General features: G+C 44.0%; 1 protein-coding gene across 1 annotated transcript in view; it reads left to right on the top strand.

Annotated features, from left to right (window-relative positions):
* The window catches only part of PKD1L1 (polycystin 1 like 1, transient receptor potential channel interacting), a 1386277-nt gene that overhangs the window by 1245815 nt on the left and 119845 nt on the right, over window positions 1–20617 (top strand). The window contains exon 61 of the mRNA XM_085607392.1: window positions 3589–3819. Coding sequence (XP_085463518.1) covers window positions 3589–3819 — 231 coding nt within the window. The remainder of the gene's footprint in view (window positions 1–3588; window positions 3820–20617) is intronic.

The raw sequence follows: 20617 nt of genomic DNA, 5'->3' as shown, positions 1-20617 counted from the left end.
TGGCAAGCTTGAGACTTGTTTAAAGGGCTACTTCAGTGAGTAGCACAATCTGTGCCGTAGGCCCACTAGTAGCATTTGATTTACAGGCCCTGGGCACACGTAGTGCACTTTACTAGGGACTTTTTAATACATTAAATATGCCTATTGTGAATAAACCAATGTTACCATGTTTTAAGTAAAGAGCACATGCACGTTTGCACTGGTTAGCAGTGGTAAAGGGTAAAGTGCACAACAGTCTAAAACAGGAGTTCAGAATGCAAAAAGTCACAGAAAACCACGCCAAGGATGCCGAGTTTAACAGCTATTCTCTTGGATCATTGTGCAAATTGGAAATAGAGGTAAAGTGCATATGCTTCCCACTCCCTGCGATAGTGTTAATAATCTGATAAAGTGCTTATGGCATGAATTATGAGGTATAGGGAACATTGACTTCACCTGAAAGCAATTAAAAAGAGCAATAAAAATGCAATTCACGAAAATATCAGTCAGATCAAACCATACCCGGTAAAAAATGTACAAATAACTCTAAAATGTAAAGTGGATGCTGCAAGGCTTACTGCCCAAGACTGTGCAAATGGCTCATTAAATGCTTCAACTAAGTACTATTAAATTGTGCTGTAGAAACCAACCCCTCCCCCCAACTCTAAAGGATGAAATTAAATTGATGCCAGGCACAACCTTCTGCACCATATACTGTGAGTGAAAATAACACTCACTGCTAAGAGGGCCGTCACTGGCCTTGTTTTAGTTAGATATGTTACCAATCTGGAGAACCATTTGGTTAAACAAGTGTGCTTACATTTATGAGGGGAAAAGTCCTGGGGGCATTTCAAGCAACATAAAAATATTATGCTGCCTAATTAAAAATAGGTTCTTGTTCTGTAAGAAATCTTACAGATTTCTTGTTCTGTAAGAAATAAAAAAAAATCATTGCATCGTTATTGTATCTAATATTGTTGCTGTTAAGAAGAGGGCCTGATATCGCCTTCTAACCTACAGCGAGATGGTTCAGAGTAACATGAAGTGTGTGATGGTTTCTTCACCCCCTGGCAGACACTTACAGGCTGCTGTCTCCGGTTGCATCTGACGAATTACTGGTATAAGACCTTACTGGCAGTGTATCTAATCTAAACCTTATGTACAGGGATCTTTTTATTGCTGGATATAGCTAGTCCAAGTAACGTTCATAAACAGGGAAAGGTTTGAAGGTCAGTAAGCGCTTCACTAACTTGCCCCGCGAGTGTGCAGTGCTATAGTTCCAAAACGTCTCTTTTAATAACTGCACACTCATTGAGAAGTAAGATTCAGGGTTGGACCAAAACCCAGTGCAGCCTATGGATTTCAAAGTGACTGCAATATGATTATACTAAGATAGTTTAAAATAGTTATTGCTTGACCAAACCGTATGCAAAGTTTTCAAATAACTGATCAACGTAGGTTTCGTCCAAATACAAATCCAGTAGAAAATTGATCTAAGTGCAAGATGCAGGTCTACTGGAGCCATGCCTAGCTCCAGCATGAGGGCAGCAACAGGAGTCACCGGTTCTAAATGAAAGAGGTGTTGTAGAAAGGGATTCTGATTTCTCACCAGACCAACCACTTTCTTGTGACCCCACCATTCCCCCACCCATTTATGTGCATAAATGCCTGCTATCAGGGCCTTTGCTCTATATGCTTCAAGAGCAGAGGCAAAACTAATCTACCGCCACAGTTGTTCGAAAATCCTAACACTGCATTGGCATATTGAGTCATATTGACTTCGCTTTTTAGTATCTGATTAGACCATTGCATTTTCAAGTTGAATCTAACCCTCAGGCAGCCTCAGTAATCCACGCAAACTAGAGCTTTTCCATAGAGTATAAATGTGTTACTTGGATCATGTCTACAATTTAGGATCATATTCTTTATTTTCAGTCATGTCATAAATAAGGATACTCTAGATGAAGTGGTAGTAACCCAAGGGGCTAAAAGGTAACAAGCAGGATTAGGGGCATCTCCTGTATGACCATTGGAGGGCAAACTGTTTCATAGATCATTGCTGACAGCTTGTTCTGTATCTTAAACAAGAGTACATAGTCTAATATCTTTGGAACAGTTTGGGCATCCGCAGATGATTCAACCGTGGCCGCATAGGTTATTATTTTAGGGTGGTAGGTAGTTATTTGCAGCGTTTGGTCAGATACTGTATTGACCTCTTCATGTTGGCCAGATGGAAATGGAATCGATCACTGGGGAAGGCAGTGTAGTTGTTGAAGCAGCACAAGATGAGTTTGGGGCTAACGAAGATCTGTAGGAAATCTTTGACCATGTGGATGTACACCTGCCATGTAGAGGGGTACTTAGAGGCCCAATTTCCCATTGTGCCCCTTACATTATCTTGTGCTGGATATAGTGACAATACATTTGAATCATGATCAATTTTGCCCTCTGTTCCCTCATTTTGGAGCAGCCACAACATCATCATTCACTTGATAATGCTTTTGAGTGGTATGCTTCATAATTTGCCTTTTATTTTGGGATTTCCTACTAATTTTGAGCCACCGTTGCTTCTGGGCCTTTCTGTTTTTTTGGAAGCTCAGCTGTACTGGCGTAGGGCTTAATTTATTTACAATTTGACATTTAGTCACTCAGTGTCACCAGCGGTGCTGTGGGAGACAGGTGTTGATACTGGTTGATCTAAGGGAGGAGACTTAGCTGACTTACCTGTTAATATCTGACACATTCCCATCTCTATGTCAACTCTAGGAAACTGGAGGCCATGCTTTTCGGGCTCACCTTTGTTGAGGTTCTTTTTGCAGTCTATCAGATTCAGAACAACATTAATAGTCTTGACATCTAACACTATTGATGTTATTTTAGGTGTTTGATATCTTGTACTGTTGACTTCTTATGGTCTGGACTACATGTTGGGTCTCCCAAAAACTCCATGTACCTGCTGAATAATACGTGGAGGAGGATTGATGCCGAGGCACTTTGTATGGCATTGAAACAAGAGAAGACTCTGAGCCCCTTAATTTGAATGGCAGTGGTGGAAACAATTAATTTATCAAGGGTTCTTTTTCTCCCATGATGCAGGTCTTTAGAATCTTCATGAGTACCGCATGGTGCATTGCTTCGAAAACTGCTGAAATACGGTTGCTTGGGCCAGGCCTATTGGTAATGGCTGGAAAAACAGGGCTGACCAAAAGTCACCTACCTGAGACTGGGGACAGTTCATGGATATTTTACCATGGAGCTTAGGGCTGCGCTTAGTATATAGTCTACTGTCTTAGACCTATGACTGAGGAATACAAAAAAGTGATGGCTTAAAAGCCACTGGTAATTACTCAAGCTGCCTCCCAATCCATTGTTCTGCTAAGATATCAGACCGTCGCAGTCTGTCTCAGACAGTCAGATCTGAGTGATCTCAGTTATACCTTCCACCAGTCTGCATGTGTTCCCTGTTTGTGCCTCCAAAGTATCACACAGTGCACAGCCATTACAACAAATTCACGTACAAAGGACCAGACCTACAGGCTTTGCAAATGTTTTTTTTAATTATTTTAATGATTTTTATAACAGATGCATGTTTTGGTTGTTTTCTTTTAGGTGACTGGCATTGTGTTCATGGCAGCATATTCCACCCTCGGATACATCCTGTTCATGTCTAAGTCCTCCACTTTTAGCAGCATTGCAAGAGCATGCAAAACTGTTCTACTGTATTTCTTGGGAGTCGGCGAGATGAAAACATTTTCCTCTTTCTACAAGCTCAACCAAGTCTCTGTAGCTTGTTATTATGGAACTTTTTTCATCATAATGACAGTTTTGTGGACCGGAATGGTATGTACAGTTATGATATTATTTTATTTTAATGCCATTACTATATGTTGCATTTTGCTTCCTTCTTTTTTGGTACTAAATGCGATTGTGGTGTGCTGAAGTGTGTAACTAATTTTGTAGTTATAAGTAATACATGTTCCCCCATTAAGCACTTTACTCTCCGATATTGACAATCTTGCTTCTGGATTATTTTCTTAAATGCATTACAGCTCTTTATCACAGTTCTGAAAGTGTCCTTAACTGAGCCTATATCACCTAAATTACTTTTCAAAGTATCATAATCAAGCTTTCTATCAATATCCTAGTCATTGTCACCATCGTCATAGACTGTCAGTGGGTAAGTTGAGAAAGTACCCTTACCTCCAGGGATGCTTGTGATGGATGCTAATGCACACTTGGGTGAGAATACAGATCAACAGAAGGACAACAATAGTGATCAAAACTACTTGACATATTTTCAGACCTAATCCTTCAAAAATGCTTTGTAACCATGACCGGAGGTTCCAAACTTCACATCCAATGCTATCATTGATAGTGGGCTGTGATGTTGACTTTCATAAACTTTTGTGTAGGTGTATGAGTGCCTTTGACTGAATTTTAATGTTTAATGTGTTGCAGCGTAAAGTGTTAAAGGACATTGAAGAGAGCGCATGGTGTTACATAGGATATAGTTGTGGTATCAGGTTGGTACCTAGTATGTCGATAAGAGGAGATAGGGCTTTTGGAAGTGAAGGAAATACTTTATATTTAAAATGCTTTCCACATATGTTTGTTAATCCGCAACACGCAAATGTATTTGCCGTGTGACACTCAAATTAAAATTAGCCGTAGCTGGTGTTGGCCTCAATTTCTAATGGCTGATGTGCAGTTGCTATATCCTTTTCTTGTGTATTTTTCCTTATTCTCATTACAGGAGATAGGCTGTATCTACAGATAATAAATGATGTATCTTTTGTGTTATTTCTCATGTGAATGCTTATATTTGCGTATTCTTCGGAGAGCGCAATAATGAACAAGCACCTGGGAATGAGAACAGCTTGGTACAAGTTTATCACCATGTTAGAGATATTGCGCTGAAGGTTGTTAAGCAGAGACTTCATTGTGTGTTAATCAGGGAAGTCAACAAAGCTCACCTTATCAGAAATGTACTCTAACCTGACTTGTTCCCTTCATGCGAATTGTGTGTAGGTGTAGCGGGTTTATGAAATCGTGTTTTTAACTAATTCATTGTAGACTTACAGGTTGTTGCCTTTTCTGTTCCTTTTAGTGAGTATGTCTTTTTCTTCCGCTCGAAGGAGTTAGACTTTTTGGTGATGGCCTCCCCATTTGCTTGACGAACCATTATTTGATTCATAGATACTGCCTTCTAGAGGCTATTCATGCGGACTCCTTCTGCCTGACTTCTCCCCAACTTTCCTGTCATTCCTTACCCTAGCTGAGCAGGGATTGTTTCCCTTCATGCGGAATGGAGTCTGCTTTGCTTTATTTTGAGACAGCTTTATAATAGTTGGTCTTTGCCTTTATGATTTTGAATTGCTTTGAATTATATTGACTAATGCGTTCATGTAATGACCACTGAGTTATGACTAATTTGGTGATTTGGGCCCAGATGTACGACCATGATAATTTGCAAATTGCGCACGATTGCGACTCGCAAATTGCCATGTACAACAGTGTCTGAGACACTGTTTACGATTCTAAATGGGGTCACAAATTGCATGCCTCATCAATATTCATGAGGCACACTCGCAATTTGCGACCCCATTGGGAATGGCTGGCCCTCCCAGGGATGGGGGCCTGTTGGGCTCAGCAGACCTCCATGTCTGGGACTGCTTTTAAATAAAGCAGTTTTTTTTAAAAATGCAGCCCGTTTTCCTTAAAGGAAAACGGGATGCATTAAAAAAATAAATGAAACGCTTTTGTTTAATTTTTTTATGTCAGGTAGTGGTCCCTGGGACCACTGCCTGCCCCCCAAAAATATTTTCCCCTGCATTTGAAAAGGGTAAGGGGTCCCCTGGGGACTTCTTCCCGTATGCGAGTGCTTTACCAACCTCTCGAATAGGATGGTAAACTGCAAGTCTTTTGCGAACGCAATTGCGGTCGCAAAACATTCTTACATGGCTTGTGGGGTCGCAATTAGGAAGGGAACGCCCCTTCCTAATAGCGAGACGCAAAACACTGATTTGTGAGTTGCAAATTTTTGGGCCTCGCAAAATAGGGTTGGTACATGTCCCACATGATTTTTGCATGCGCAAACGGGTCGCAAACCCGTTTGCGCATGCAAAATAGGGTTGTACATCTGGCCGTTGAATTTGTAACTTTGCTATATCTATAATAAACCTTCATTGTTTGCAAATCGAACACTGTCATTTTTGTGAGGCCAAATGTGCAAGAAATGGAAGGTTAAAAGAAAGTGAGTGATGGAAAGTGTCAGAAATGGTATGGCATGTTGTGGACTGTACTGATAAGAAGTGCAGTACTGTATGGTGTTGTTTGGTAGAGGAATAAGTTACAGGTTAGTTGTTTGTTTTTCTGTATAATAATTACATCCAACAATAAGAAAGGAAATGAGGGAGATAAGAGATGGAGATATGGAAGAAGGGAAAATAAATGGGAATCGATACTCACAAGTATCAAAAGCTTGTCGTTTGACCCTCTTGCTTCGATAAAGATCTGACAGCCTGAGCATTTAATAAAAAATAAAAGACCAAGCTGTGAGGCATTGTAAGACACTTCATAAATTCATAATGTTTTAGTGCCTTCACTTCCAATATTGTAATAAATATTCATACACCAATGTAGCCCATAATAATATTTACCTCAAGTATATGATCAAAAAACCTTGACCGATTTGGTCACCAATCACATCTAGGTTAACTTGTTAAAACAAGTGTAACCCTGCAATTTTGAAATTTAATAAGTTACACCACATTCATTTATCTCTTGAAGTTGATTTGGCCTGAAGGTGCAGCACTGTTGTAATGCATTCTGAAGATTAATTGCATTCTGAAGATTAAATGTAGTTATTTACTTTTACCATTTAAGTCACCCCCTTGCATATTTCAGGCTGCGTGTTTAACTGTTTGTTACAGACAACAATGATCCTCAGAAACGTAAAAATGATTCAAAGGTAAATATAGTTCAGAATCGATGCTATATTCCAGGAGTCCAGCCGGACAACCGATTTAATTTATGCAAATTAGAGAATACATACTTATAAGAACAATTGTGCGTGGGACACAGTCCTGTGCCCAAGGTAGAACAAAGACATTAACAAAACAAACAAGGCATTTCAGGCAAGACAGAGTAGAGCTTGTTCAGAGATGCAATGTTATAAGCTCATATGAAATAGCAATTGCACTTGTTTCAATGTTTCAAAAGACCTTTATTCGAATTTGTTAAAATTCATAAAAGTACCGACACATCAAAGAACATATACATACACATAATACAAAACAGTTAAATAATTTACATTTCATAGTAACAAAGCAATTCATACAGAGGATAGACAGTAAATTCCATTAACTTATAAGGTTTTAGCAGTAGTATTTTTTGACTGAATCTGATTACAAGGACTTTCCATAGTCTTGCGTGCACGTATGGCTAGTCTTAGAAAAGTGCTAGTGCGAAATGTCAGTTCATCATTGTCCAGGGTGAGCAGCAGCATGTAGGATTCCTGAAGTGTAAGAGGTCTGAGCTTTCTAAAATATGGGGTTAAAAGCCATTTGGTATATCTCACATAATATTTACAGAAAAACAGAAAGTGCAAATCATCTTGAGTACTTGTACCGTCACAGGGGCAGGGGGTAAGGACAGTATGGTGTTGATACCCCAGAGGAAAAGAGAGCAGAAATTTAACAGTTCCTGCCCTTAGACGAAACAGTAGAGATCGTTCCCAATTTGACATAGGCAGTGATAGGTAGGGTGGCATGATTTGCATACAGAGACCATTACCAATGTATTTTTTGACCCCTGATTTCTGTAGTTCAATTCCAAGCCGTTCATTACGATAAAGTGCATAGAGTGCCTTTTGAACCTCATGTTTGTCCTTTGGTTCAATAGCCGTTGGCTCAGTAAACAAAATACCTCTTCCTATTTCATTAAATATTTTAAAAACTTCTTTAAACCAGGGAATCTGTATGCCATTATCACTATTGAGGCAGTCCCTAATGATGTTTTGCGTAAGGGCAGCAGCCTCATTCCTCCAGATTCTGATCCAGAAGAGTGCTGGTCTTGCTTTAATAAAGTCGTTTATGAATGGGAGGTTAAGTTCGTTATGACAGATGAAATTGGAAGAGGAAATTGGTGCTCCCAGCAGTTTCCTGCAAAAACGGTTTTCCTCTCTTTGAATACCAATGCTGCTGGCCGATCCCCAAACTTCGGCTCCATACGTAGCAACAGGGGAACACTGTAATTTAAAAATTTGAACAATAGCTTTAGTGGCGCCGATTTTCTTAGGGCGTGGGAGACTCAGGACGGAGTTGTTGGCTTTCGAGAACTTGCTCGTGGCGTGGGCCACATGCCCACTCCAGGAGCCGTTCGCAGCGAAAACCAACCCCAGATAAGGGAACTTATGGACAGATTCGAGTTTATCTGTTCCAATTTGAATAGTGCCGAGTTTCCTTTTGCCCGGCCCACAAGGCATAATAAAAGACTTTTTAAAATTAACTTTTAAATCCAGTCCCTCCATAAAATTTACAAAACTATGTACAAGCAGACGTAAGGCGTTTGGTGTACGTGCCAAAAGGACAGCGTCGTCTGCATATAAAAGTACGGGCAAGGGATTTCCTAAAATGATTGGGACATCGGGGGTAGCTTTCTTTAAACAGTTGGACAGGCCATTAATATAAATGATAAACAGCAGGGGTGCTAAAACGCACCCCTGTCTCACCCCCCTCCCTATCTTAATGGCTCCCGATACCTCTCCGCCCATACCAATACGTACCCGAGCTTTCAAGTCAGTATGGAGATAGGCTAAGAATCTAACAAGAGTGGCATCGAGACCATTTGACAGGAGAGTTAACCATAGCTTGGATCTATTCACAAGATCGAATGCGGATGAAAGATCCATAAAAGCTAGGTAAACGGGGGATGAGCGAGCAATGCAGTATTTATCTATTATCAATTTTAAGTTTAGGCATTGCTCGACTGTTCCTACCCCACTCCTAAACCCCATCTGGCAGGGGTCTAAAAAGTCAGAATCAGACGCCCATACCAGTACCCTATTATAAATTATTCGTCCTAGTATTTTTAAAGTATTGTCCAGGAGGGAGATGGGACGATAATTTACTGGGTCAGATCTGTCTCCCTTTTTGTAAATGGGGACAATAATACTAGTAGCCCAGGTGGCAGGCATGTGGAAGACTATTAAAAATATTTAAAAGTATTGGTGTCCAAAGATCAACGTTAAATTTAAGGATATCTATAGGGAGGCCGTCTGGCCCGGGCGCCTTGTTGCCTAGGCTCTCTTTGATAGCTTTCCTGACTTCTAAGTCCGAAATCTCTAAGCCTGCTGTTTGGTTCAGGTTAGGGAGAGGTTGCTCATCAGAGGGGGCAGCATAAATATTAGAAAAATGGGTCTCCCAGGCTGTACTGGTTATGTTGCAACTAATTTTAGTAAGCTCTTTGCCCATTTCCCTCGTTCTCCTAACTGCCGTCCAAAATGGGCCGCTGCCACCCAGATTGGCGCTGATAACCAGCTTATCCCAGTGATCGGAGAGCAAATTTGCCTTCCTTTTCGATGTTTTATCTTTGTAGTTTTTCCTGGCGGCTCGAACAGCGTCCTTACACCTGGGATTGGCAGAGAGGGCCTTTCTTAACTCTCTATTGGCCACGGAGCAAGATGTATCAAACCACCGTGGCTCTTTATGGTCAGTAGAGGGTGGGACTGACAGGAGAGTTTTTATATTGGTGCATAAAGCTTCAAAATCAGTAATCAGTTCTTCATTATTTGTACTGGGGGAGGAGAGACATTTCAATAGATCCGGATATTCCTCCTGAATCGTATCTATAATGGCCCCACAATCAATTCCTCTCCATTTAAGGCGAAGGCCATCAATTGAGGGTGTGATATCCCTAGCTCCATTTAAATTCATAAAAATCGGACTGGGTGCGAGGTTAAAAATAGCAAACAAAGGATTATGATCGCTGAAGGACGTTTGCACCACAGAAGATTTGATTAAACAGTCCGTTAACACAGGTGATGTAAAAATGTAATCGATAATTGAACCGTTATCCCTGCCCTTAAACGTAGGGGCATAGGGAAAATTCATATCATACCCTACACTCATTACATCAACAAGATTAAAATCCGAGAGTATGCTAATCAGTTCCAAACCCCTGCGGTCATTACAGTGATCAAAGTTAGTGGATCCATAGTTATCTATAAGTTTCACATTAAAATCTCCCCCGATCAGAATACTAGTCTTAATATCTACTGACATGGAACAATCAATTATATTTAAAACCTTAGATAAAGCAACAAAATTTTTGTTCGGTACACCATTGAAATCATTATTGTAAAAATTAATTAAATAAATTGTGGTCTTTGATTTCAATTTATATTCCAGAATTTGAATGTTGGAATTAGCAAGGTTATCTGACTTCAAAACATTAATTGTACCGCCTGCCAAAATTCTAATCCCCGTAAAGAGTCCACCCACCGCTCGGCCAAAACTAGGTTTTAGAGATGTCAGGCTGAAACAGTGGTAGCCTTCGATATACAGGTTATCAACAGCCCAAGTCTCTTGGAACATGAGTATGTCTATGTCCTTAATTAGTTCGGTCCAGGCAGGGTCAGAGAGCTTGGATTCTAAACCTGCGACATTCCAGTTTAGGATTGATAGGCCGTGTTTGAACCCCTGGTTGATAAATGTGCACCTAGTATTCCCATTATCATAGATAGTTGATTCGTTTGAAATGGCCGGAGTGCTATCCGACAATATGATTTCTGGAACTACTGTTTTAGCATGGAGTGATGCAAGTGAATTTATGATTGTGGCATCCTCTTGGTTACAAGTTTTTGCATTCTTGCATGATTCATTATTAAGGGGTATGCTCAGTCAATCCTGTTCGTCTAATGATGATAGATAGTCGAACCGATTGAAAGTTGGGATATTGTACATTGGCCTGACTTGTGTCGTCTGTGCAAACTGGAATGGGTTAGGGATTGGGTAAGACCTATCCCTGTGATTGCTCTGACGCATAGTTGGGGCTTGAAAATGTTGTGGATGGTTGGGGGTAAGAATTGGCATTAGAGGTTGTGGATGCCAATTGGGGTTGTTGGAAAAGGCGGCATTTAGGTTCTGGTTTTGGGCAAAAAAGGGTGATTTGACCCTTGCACCAAAATTCATCTCTTGGTATGAGTTAATGGGGAAATTGTTGGGAGGGTTAACCGTGGCTTGTTCTGGAGGTATCAGGTGTCGATAAAAATATCCTAAGGGAAGGAGCGTGGTGTTAAATTCCCATGGCGATGGTAAAGGGGCGTTGGCTAGTGTTTTCTCTGCCCAATGTGGTTTTCTAAAACTAATAATGACACAGTCGCCCTCAAATTTTTTCCTAAGGGGTCCAATCCAACCCACCCGCTGTGTGTTAATAATCTCCCTTGCACCATCAATCAGGTAATTGCAGTTAGTAATTAGCCAGTGCAGGGTTTTATTTTTGAGTGATATGGGATTTTCATCCTGATCCTCTCTTAGTTTAGTAACATTTACTAACACTAATACATATGCACCGCACTCCGGAGGAAGATTGATGCGGGCCGGAACTTGTCTGGGCGGTTTTGGGATGGGTTGGGTCAAGATAGGATTGCTTGTAGAAATTGAAGGGTGACCTGTGGTGCTCGCAGTTGAGAGTGTGGTATTCGCGGTGGTATTGATGCCAGGATCCTTTCTTTTATCTGTGAATTTGCTATTAATGTGTGGTGTTGCTGTTTTTTGTTTAGTAATTGGGCCATTGGCCAGCGCAACAGGTACAACTTTATCTGCATTATTTGGGGCGGCTGGGGGTACTTGTAAGATAGTTGTTTTGGGGCCTACTATATTGGTGGGGTTACTATTTTTTGTACTGGTTGCAGGACCTCCCTTTAGGAAAATCTTAAGAGGGTTGCTCAATTCATCTAGCTGTTTTTCTAATCGAGCAAGCCTATTTTCGATTGGGGATAGATAAATGCTTAATAAATCCCCCAGTCTTTCCAACAGGGGGTCATATGCCTTGTCTATATTTCCGTTAGTGTTCGTTGTTCTGCCCTGCTGAACAGTTTCACTATCATCCCTCTGGGGTATTACCGTAACCTTAGTTGCGTTATGATTATTGTCAGGGACAAAGTTGGTATTTTTCCCAGGTTTCCTTTGTGCCCGGCTATATTTCCTGATCGTAGTTACCCGGGGCTTGGGTACGTGTAACTTCAGTTTTTGAACTGCCCCCTCACGCCTACCTCTAGCATGCCTGGTGTTATCAGCAGATTGTACTTTGGGAGAGGGGTTAATTAGTAAGTCAGGCGTTTTTTCCAGGTCTGTGCTAGTGTCGGTATCTGTGTCTAACAGGGGAATTGAGGCTGAGAGGTTAACCTCGCTAGGAATGGTGTGTATGTCAGCACAAACATCAAGTAGGGGTCTGATGTTATTAGGCATAATTTGTGCAGGTGTAGTGGCGGTAGCAATGAGGCCAAGCGAAGAACGTTTGGCATGCGCCAAGTCTTGTGATACCCTGCGTTCTAGTAGGTTTATGCCCTGGTTGATGGCATCATTGGCCTTAGAAATAAAAAGGTCAATGGGGCCAGTCACAGCGGCAGCAGTTTTGCTGCGGGTGCCTCTTGGGGCCATGCTGACAAATAATAACCCCTGTTCTGCGATTTGGGTTGTTACGCAGGACTACAGATACAAGTATCAATGACACATAGCAACATTATAGTTATAAGGCAGATAGTCCCGGAAATGATAGCAGTACCCACAGTTCCCAAATGAGGAATGGCCAGTGAACCAATGAACAGTACCTTCAAGTTGTAACGAATAGGTGAATAAAAGGAGGTGGCCCCGTCCCGTCCTCCTCGTGCCTCTGAGGGCCTCAGAGGGCCCGCCCTTGTCCCGCGTCGCGCACAGTGTTGGGAGTTTATTATTAGGAGGAGGAGGGGCTAACTGGCCACAGGTGCTCCTGGCTCACCGATTAGCGCTGGGCTGCTGGGAGTGGTAGTCCGTGTTCTTCCAGGTACACGGAGGGTGGCGGGGAACAGGTTGGCTTTTCTTCCCGTTTTCGACCCCCAGAAGTACGCCCTCAGTCCACGGGCAGCACAGGTTCCCCACTGCAGGCAGGACAGGAAAGGAAAAGCGCCGGCAAGAAAGCCTCACGCAGCGGCACCCGCGCCAGCGGGTGCGGCAAGTTGTGATGTACTGCGAGGCTAGCTGGCCACAGGTGCTCCTGGCTCACCGATTAGCGCTGGGCTGCTGGGAGTGGTAGTCCGTGTTCTTCCAGGTACACGGAGGGTGGCGGGGAACAGGTTGGCTTTTCTTCCCGTTTTCGACCCCCAGAAGTACGCCCTCAGTCCACGGGCAGCACAGGTTCCCCACTGCAGGCAGGACAGGAAAGGAAAAGCGCTGGCAAGAAAGCCTCACGCAGCGGCACCCGCGCCAGCGGGTGCGGCAAGTTGTGATGTACTGCGAGGCTAACTGGCCACAGGTGCTCCTGGCTCACCGATTAGCGCTGGGCTGCTGGGAGTGGTAGTCCGTGACCTCGGTTCACTGCAACCAACAGGACCTGGCGGACTACTGTGCATTGACACGCCGTCTCCTTCTGAAGCATCGGTTAAATTACCCTAGAACCTCCTTCGGATCTCCCTCAACCTCAACTGGCGGAATTCTCTGCCATCGGTATTACCTATCTTGGTTCCGCCTCGAGCGTACTCCCTGTGAGCCCCATTCACAGTTGTTGTCTAATCAACACGCTCTCCGGTCTCTCGCTCATTAAGGCAATTTCAATTACAATCAGGCATGTACACATCTAAGTCCTGATGATGATCCTGACACCCTGTACAAAGGATCGAAACGCCGTCGACCCCCCTAAATAGCATGCACGTTACTCCAATGTGTTAATAAGTGCAATTGCTATTTCATATGAGCTTATAACATTGCATCTCTGAACAAGCTCTACTCTGTCTTGCCTGAAATGCCTTGTTTGTTTTGTTAATGTCTTTGTTCTACCTTGGGCACAGGACTGTGTCCCACGCACAATTGTTCTTATAAGTATGTATTCTCTAATTTGCATAAATTAAATCGGTTGTCCGGCTGGACTCCTGGAATATAGCATCGATTCTGAACTATATTTACCTTTGAATCATTTTTACGTTTCTGAGGATCATTGTTGTCTGTAACAAACGATTACCCAAGGTCCTCAGCTACCTTTTTGGGTTCCCTTGTATTTATAAATATGCGTGTTTAACTGTGGTTGCATCCTGGATTCTAGGAGTTTTGTGACCACTGACAGTGGTGTAACGCAAAATGAATCCCCTACCTGCAGAATGTGAAAAAATTGAAAATTCCAGCTAGTGTCAAAATCTTTATCATGGTGACGTTACATACGGCACCTCTAAGGGAGTATTGTCTTGACTGAGTATGTAGCATAGAGAGAATTCTGAGAGAATTCTGCATGAACTGTGTGTGCACTATCCCTCTCCCTTCTTCCCAACTCTACTCTAATAAGCACGGTGGCCAAAACAGTGTAGGAGCACCTCTCTGGTCACTCAAACATGACCCCAAATTGTTTCTCACAGAGACCACGTTGCCCTTCCAACCAAGCACTCGTGGACAGTATATACATGGGCGGCTCCTCCACTAGGGAGGAGGAGCGTCTCCCCACTGCTTTCTCGCAGTGCGAGAAAACCAAAACATAAAATGATAATAACAAAAAGTTTTGATATGTTTCCTTTGTGCATTACGGGCTGGCGGGTGGGCAGGGCTGCTCTGCTCTTTGAGCAGTGCAGGGGAGGAGTGGTTTGCCCACTCCTGAGTGCACAAAGACTGTTTGGGCGGCCCTCTTGGGCCTCCCAAACCAGTCATGCACACTCTGCCCTTCTCCATGCAGGCTGCTATGCAGCCTCCATGGAGAACATGGCCACCCCATTAGCCCCCGGCTGGACGGCTTCCAGACCAATCACAACGCTGCTTGCAGCGTTGTGACTGGCTTAGTCGAGGGAGCCTGGCTGCCTGCTTTCTGTTCCTGTCAGAGGCAGGAGAGCAGGAGCAGGAACCGAGAAGATGCTGGACCCGGCGGAAAAGTAAATTTAATTTTTTTTTTTTTTTTTGCCCTGACCCCCCTCCCCCCGTGACACCCCTCAGTAAATCCCCCCGGTGACCCCTCGCGCCCACCCCCCTCACCCGTGAGCAATGCTGGCCACTACTGAGTATATATCATGCTACCCTTCCAAGAATGTCAGTAGGCAAATGCAATTAAAATACAATACAAAGGCTCCTCTGACTGTCTTGTTCCCGTTTTGTGTTTCATACCTGTTAAAGGGTGTTAAATTAATACATTCACCTAAAATACTCCTCATAGAACAGCATAGTCATTAACACATTATTATCAATAGCACATTTTCACTAGACGGATCAGACTCCAGTTTGCGATGGGACCCTTTGAAGTCTCTGGAAAGTCATCCATGGACTACTGAAAGCGTGCAATGTCATATCGATGGCAGATTGTATACTCTGAAAATACCAAGAAAATGATGAAACACGCATTTCTAATGGGTATTTCAAATTGCAGCTAAGCATCATTCAAAAATTTCCCAGGTGCCAGAGTGGATCGAGAAGCTTTTCACAGCAATGCTCCAGCACGACGGTAGGTGGTGTCATGTGGCTCTGCGTTGACTTTTTTCAGCTCTGAAAATGGCGGATCAGAGATATTAACGCCACCCTCCACACTGATATCAGTTTCGTTAGGCACTTTCAGACGCAGATCCAGAACATCCTTCTTCTTGGTTCATCATTTGGCAAAGATTTGAACAAACGTTTTTTCTCCTCAAAAAATGTAAAACCAGTGTACAGGGCAACTTTGTCCCCTCTGAAGGCTAGAGGATTTAAGCCACGAAGGAACGGCCTAAAAAAATGTCTGTGACAGAACCCGACTGGACTTTGATGTTTGGGTTTAGGGCACAGCTCAAAGTTATGTGGGGAGTATGCACTCATGAACCCGAAGGCGATCTGAGACGAAATGAATCTGTATGTTGCCGAGCACTGGAAGAAAGCTTGCGAGTCATGCTAGAAGTCGTAAGTGTGGACAAACTCCTGCAACCGTTCCCACAACAGGTCATCATCTCAGTCTTTGGTTAGGTCCAGGACCAAAAGGAAGCCGAAACACAAGGAGGACAATCAGGACGCATCCTCATCCCATCATTCTATGTCTCCAGCGAAGTAGCGAGGGCATTGTGTCACCCTGGATTGCTCCCAGTCCACAAGGAGCCAATGCAGACATTTGGCACGATGCACCTTGGATTACCCAGGTCACCAGGGACGTTTAAACAGATCAAGGCTTTCAGGGAGGCCATGTTGCCCATGTTTGTTACGCTCCTGGTTCCCTTTGAAGCTCAGTGGCCTCCAGTGGATCCTTCCTCTGCACCATCTGTGCCCCTCAAACCCACTTCTGGTTCTGCTTTGTCAGCGGTGTAGACTTCCGCTCTGGAGCCCAAATCTGCACTAGTACCTTTGACATTGTTGCAAGTGTCAAATCTAGAGGCCACAATGGGAGATACTATACTGAGTTCAGTGTAGGAATCCAAGCCAAACTAGTCTGACTCACCAGATGTTGTATCTGGAATCCAACTTGATGTGCCCACAGTGGCTGCTCCAACGGTAAGGCGCATCGCCCCACTGCTTTGCAAGCAGTGTAAAAACGAAAACAATAATAACTAATGTTATTTTCGTTTTCCTTCCTGATCGGTTCTGGGGCAGGTGGGCCGGGCTGGTCAGTGCAGGGGACGAGCGTAAAGCACACTCTAAAGTGCGCATGTGGGTTTGACTGGCCCAGAAGGGCCGGTCAAACCCTCATGTGCACTTTGCATCTTCCCACCAGGCTGCATTACACAGCCTGTTGAGGAACATGCAAAGCCTCCAAGCCCCTGTCTGAGCGCCGAAACAGGGGCTTCTGGGAGGCTGGGAGCTTCCTGTTGCGGCAATGAGGAGATGTAGCAGAGGCACCAGCACCCAGCGGCATTCAGGTAAGTGAGTTTATTTTTATTTTTTTCATTCACTCCTCTGCTCCCCCCACCCACCACCTGCACTTAGTAGTGGCCGCTACTGTCTGCCCAACCCCATTCAATCTGATGCTGACTGAACAATACCCCAGCTGTGGAGACACTCAGGTGCTTCACCAGCTTATGCTCAGACTTGTGTTCGCAATGCTGATGATGGGGATGTGCTACCCCCACATTGTTATGTTATGTTAATGGATACTTGGTATAGCGCAACGAATCACCCCCAAAGGGGCATCATGGCACTGAAGCAACAAACAAGTAGAGAGGCAGCCATCATTACAGTGACAAAATGTACATAGACTTATAAGAGGTGTACTTGATACATCTCCTGATACTAGGTCGGTTTTTTCCCCATAAGTTTCAACAGAAGACAATGCTTTCTTCGATGTGGTCATTAGGTGTGCATTGGAGGTCTTGAACCTACAACTTCCCTCTATGGAGGTCAAAACTAACATCCTTGTAGAGGTCGTGCAACGTGGGCAGGCTTCTTCTGAGCCATAGTTGCTCTTTATTGATGCCAATACTGATACATTCTTGGATACATAGACAAAGCCTTGTTCATGCCTGAGGGTAATCAGGCAGGTTGCCATACATCACAGGCCGATGCCAGGTGACCCTGATCTCTTGACTCTGCATCCCACTCCAGAGAATCTGGTGGATTAAGCTTCTACCACCAAGGTAAATCCTTCCCCCTCCCAAAGAAGGAGAGTCAAAAAGAATTGAAGCATTCGGGAAATAAATGTTCTCATCAAACAGCCTAGCTTTGAGGTCAGTCAATGCCTGTTTGCTTCGCGATATACCCCCCCCCCCCCCTTTGGGACATGATCAGCGAGATCTTGCCGACAGTCCCGGAAGACCTTCAGGCTTGCCTGACACAAGCCATTTAGGATGGCCAGGATGCTGCAAAGTATCATTGTCTCTCCTGGAAACCACTGATTGCTTAGGCCAAGTAGTCAGTACCAGCTTAGTCCTCCATCACTAGACATACATGAGCTTTACTGTTTTTTTCTTGGGATGTCCCTTATGGATCTGGCATTCAAAGGGTTTCGCCTGGTTGGCGAGAAAGTGGATTCTGCCTAGGAATGCTTAAAGGAAAGTGGAGCCACTACACATTCCTTTGGCTTTTTGATTTCTACCCGGCAGTTTCCTCAGCATATCTATAATTTTCAGAGATTTTACAGACAGTTGGCATACCATCCATGCCAGATCTCCCCTCACCACGCATACCACCACATCAAACACTCCAGTCCTTTCAGGTAGGCCACGGTAATCAGTCAGACAAGCATGCTGCCTAGCAGGGACACCAATCCTCTCAGTCCCCCAACCATGCAGCTGCAAGCCACTTTAACTTGTCAATAGCAGCTCACAAACACCCTTTTGGAGACTGAATCCAACACATTCTCCTGGGGTGACGGCAGACTACATCAGACAGACGAGACAGACGAGTCCTCCAAATCATCCATGGGAGCTATGCTCTTCCATTCTATTTTGACCAACCATTTCTTCTGCTTACATAAGAGTGGATTTCAGAGGACCCCCTTGCCGTCTTACTGCAGGAAGTGCAGGCTGTCATGTCCAAATGGGCCTTGGTGAGGATGCCGGCCTCAGAAATATGGAGGCATTGTTATACTCACTGTTTCCTTGGTGCCAAAGGAGGACAGGGGTCTTCGTTCTATTTTAGTTCTTGTCCCTCTGAATGCATTCATGCAGAAGGACAAATTCATAATGCTTGCATTGGCCCAGGTTCTGTTCTCTGGATACGGGTGACTGAATTGTAGACCTAGACCCACAGGATGCATATTTTCATATGCCCATCCTGCAGTCTTAGTCATTACCCGCTATTCAGGGTAGACAAAAAGCATTTGCAAATTGCGCGCTCCTATTCGGCCTTACCGGTGTCCCTCTGGTGTTCATGAAAGGAATGCTAGTGGTCATGGCACATCTTCAGGGGTCAGGGATAGGAGTTTTTCCTTATCTCGACAACTGGCTGTTGAAGGCGGGCTCGCCTCAGTCAGTGGTAGAGCACCTCCAGATGATGACGATCATTCTTACGTCTTTTGGGTTTCCGATCAATGTACCAACACCTGACTCCTGCGCAGAGGCGTTCTTTTAAATGACTTGTCATTAATATGATGCTGCTCCCTCAGTTGCACCGAGTCCAGGACATTTGGGCTATAATCTTTATAGTTCAGCCTCAGTCCTTGAGCTCAGTGGGAGGGACTTTGAGGCTTCTTGACTTATTGACCTCTTGAATCCTGCTCATGGGCTGTGCAGTGGTATCTGAAATCTCAGTGGGCCCAGCACCAGAGGAACTTGTCAGAGTAGATCCAGGTTTTGGAGGAGACTGCAAAAAATCTGCACTGCTGGCTGTTGGGCTGCTAAGTTGGGGAGGTCATCTGTGAGAGGTGGACTCTAGCCTCTGGCAGAAGCCAACTTTATTTAAATCTGTTGGAGGTGTGGGCCATCCACCGTGTGCTGAAGGCCTTCTTGCCGCCCATCAAGGGGAAGCAGGTGAAGGTTCTCACGAACACCACCACCATGTGGTACCGCAATAAGCAGGGTCGGCAGCATGCTCTGCCAAGAGACTCTTCTTCTTTGGGGTTGGCTGAACCATCAGGGCATCCTCCTGATCCTTATCCACCTGGTGGAATCATTGAACTCCAGTGGGAACAAACTCAGGCAAAAGCACCTGGTGGATCACAAATGGCGACTTCATTCAGAGGTGAGGCAGTGACTCTTCCAAAAATGGGGATAACCCGAGCAGATCTTTTGCCGCCATCTAGAATGCACAGTGTCAAAACCTGTGCGCACTGCAGTTTCCACTAAGGCTCTTTCTAGGAGATACATTCAGGAAGGGAGCACAAGTCTCCTATACTCACTCTCTCTTGACCCGAGTTCTGAAGAAGATCAGGAACGACCAGGACCAAGTCATCTCAGTGGTTCCAGATTGGCCATGAGAGTGTGGTACCCAGATCTTCTGTGCCTCTTTCCTCTGATCAGGCTTCCACTTCAGGAGAATTTCCTCCCACAGCAGCACCCAGGGTTGCAAAATAGACACCTTCTTGAGTGGAGACCGACCAGTAACATTTGACAGCGTTTAAGCTATCTCCTGAGGTCATGGATCTTATCCTTGATTCACAGCACTCCTGAACAAAATCCATTTATGCTGGGTACTGGGACAGGTGTGTGGCATGGTGTGGAGCCTGCACCATTGACTCATAGACGAATTTTCTGGCATTCTACTGTTGATTTTGTCTTTGGTCTAACAAGGACTTGTAGTGGGGAGCATTAAAGGTTATTTGTCTGCCTTTTTGCTTTTTTGTATTTGTCCATTCAGCCATCCTTGTTTAAATTACTTTATTTAATGAGGCTTTTAAAAGGTTGGTTTGTTCCATATGTTCCCTCCCAAACCATTTGATGTACAGTGGGACATTTATTTGGTTCTTATGTTGCTCATCTGATTCGAGCAAATGCACTGTTGCTTGTTGAGTCTTCAGAATCTTAAAACTATCTTCCTCACTGTGATCACTTCATATCATGATTTTAATAAGCACCAGG

Source organism: Triturus cristatus, chromosome 5_2 (assembly GCF_964204655.1).
Source record: "Triturus cristatus chromosome 5_2, aTriCri1.1, whole genome shotgun sequence".
In the NCBI taxonomy this organism is placed as follows: Eukaryota; Metazoa; Chordata; class Amphibia; order Caudata; family Salamandridae; genus Triturus; species Triturus cristatus.
The sequence above is the reverse complement of the archived record's forward strand: the minus strand, read 5'-3'. Positions and strand labels throughout refer to the sequence as shown.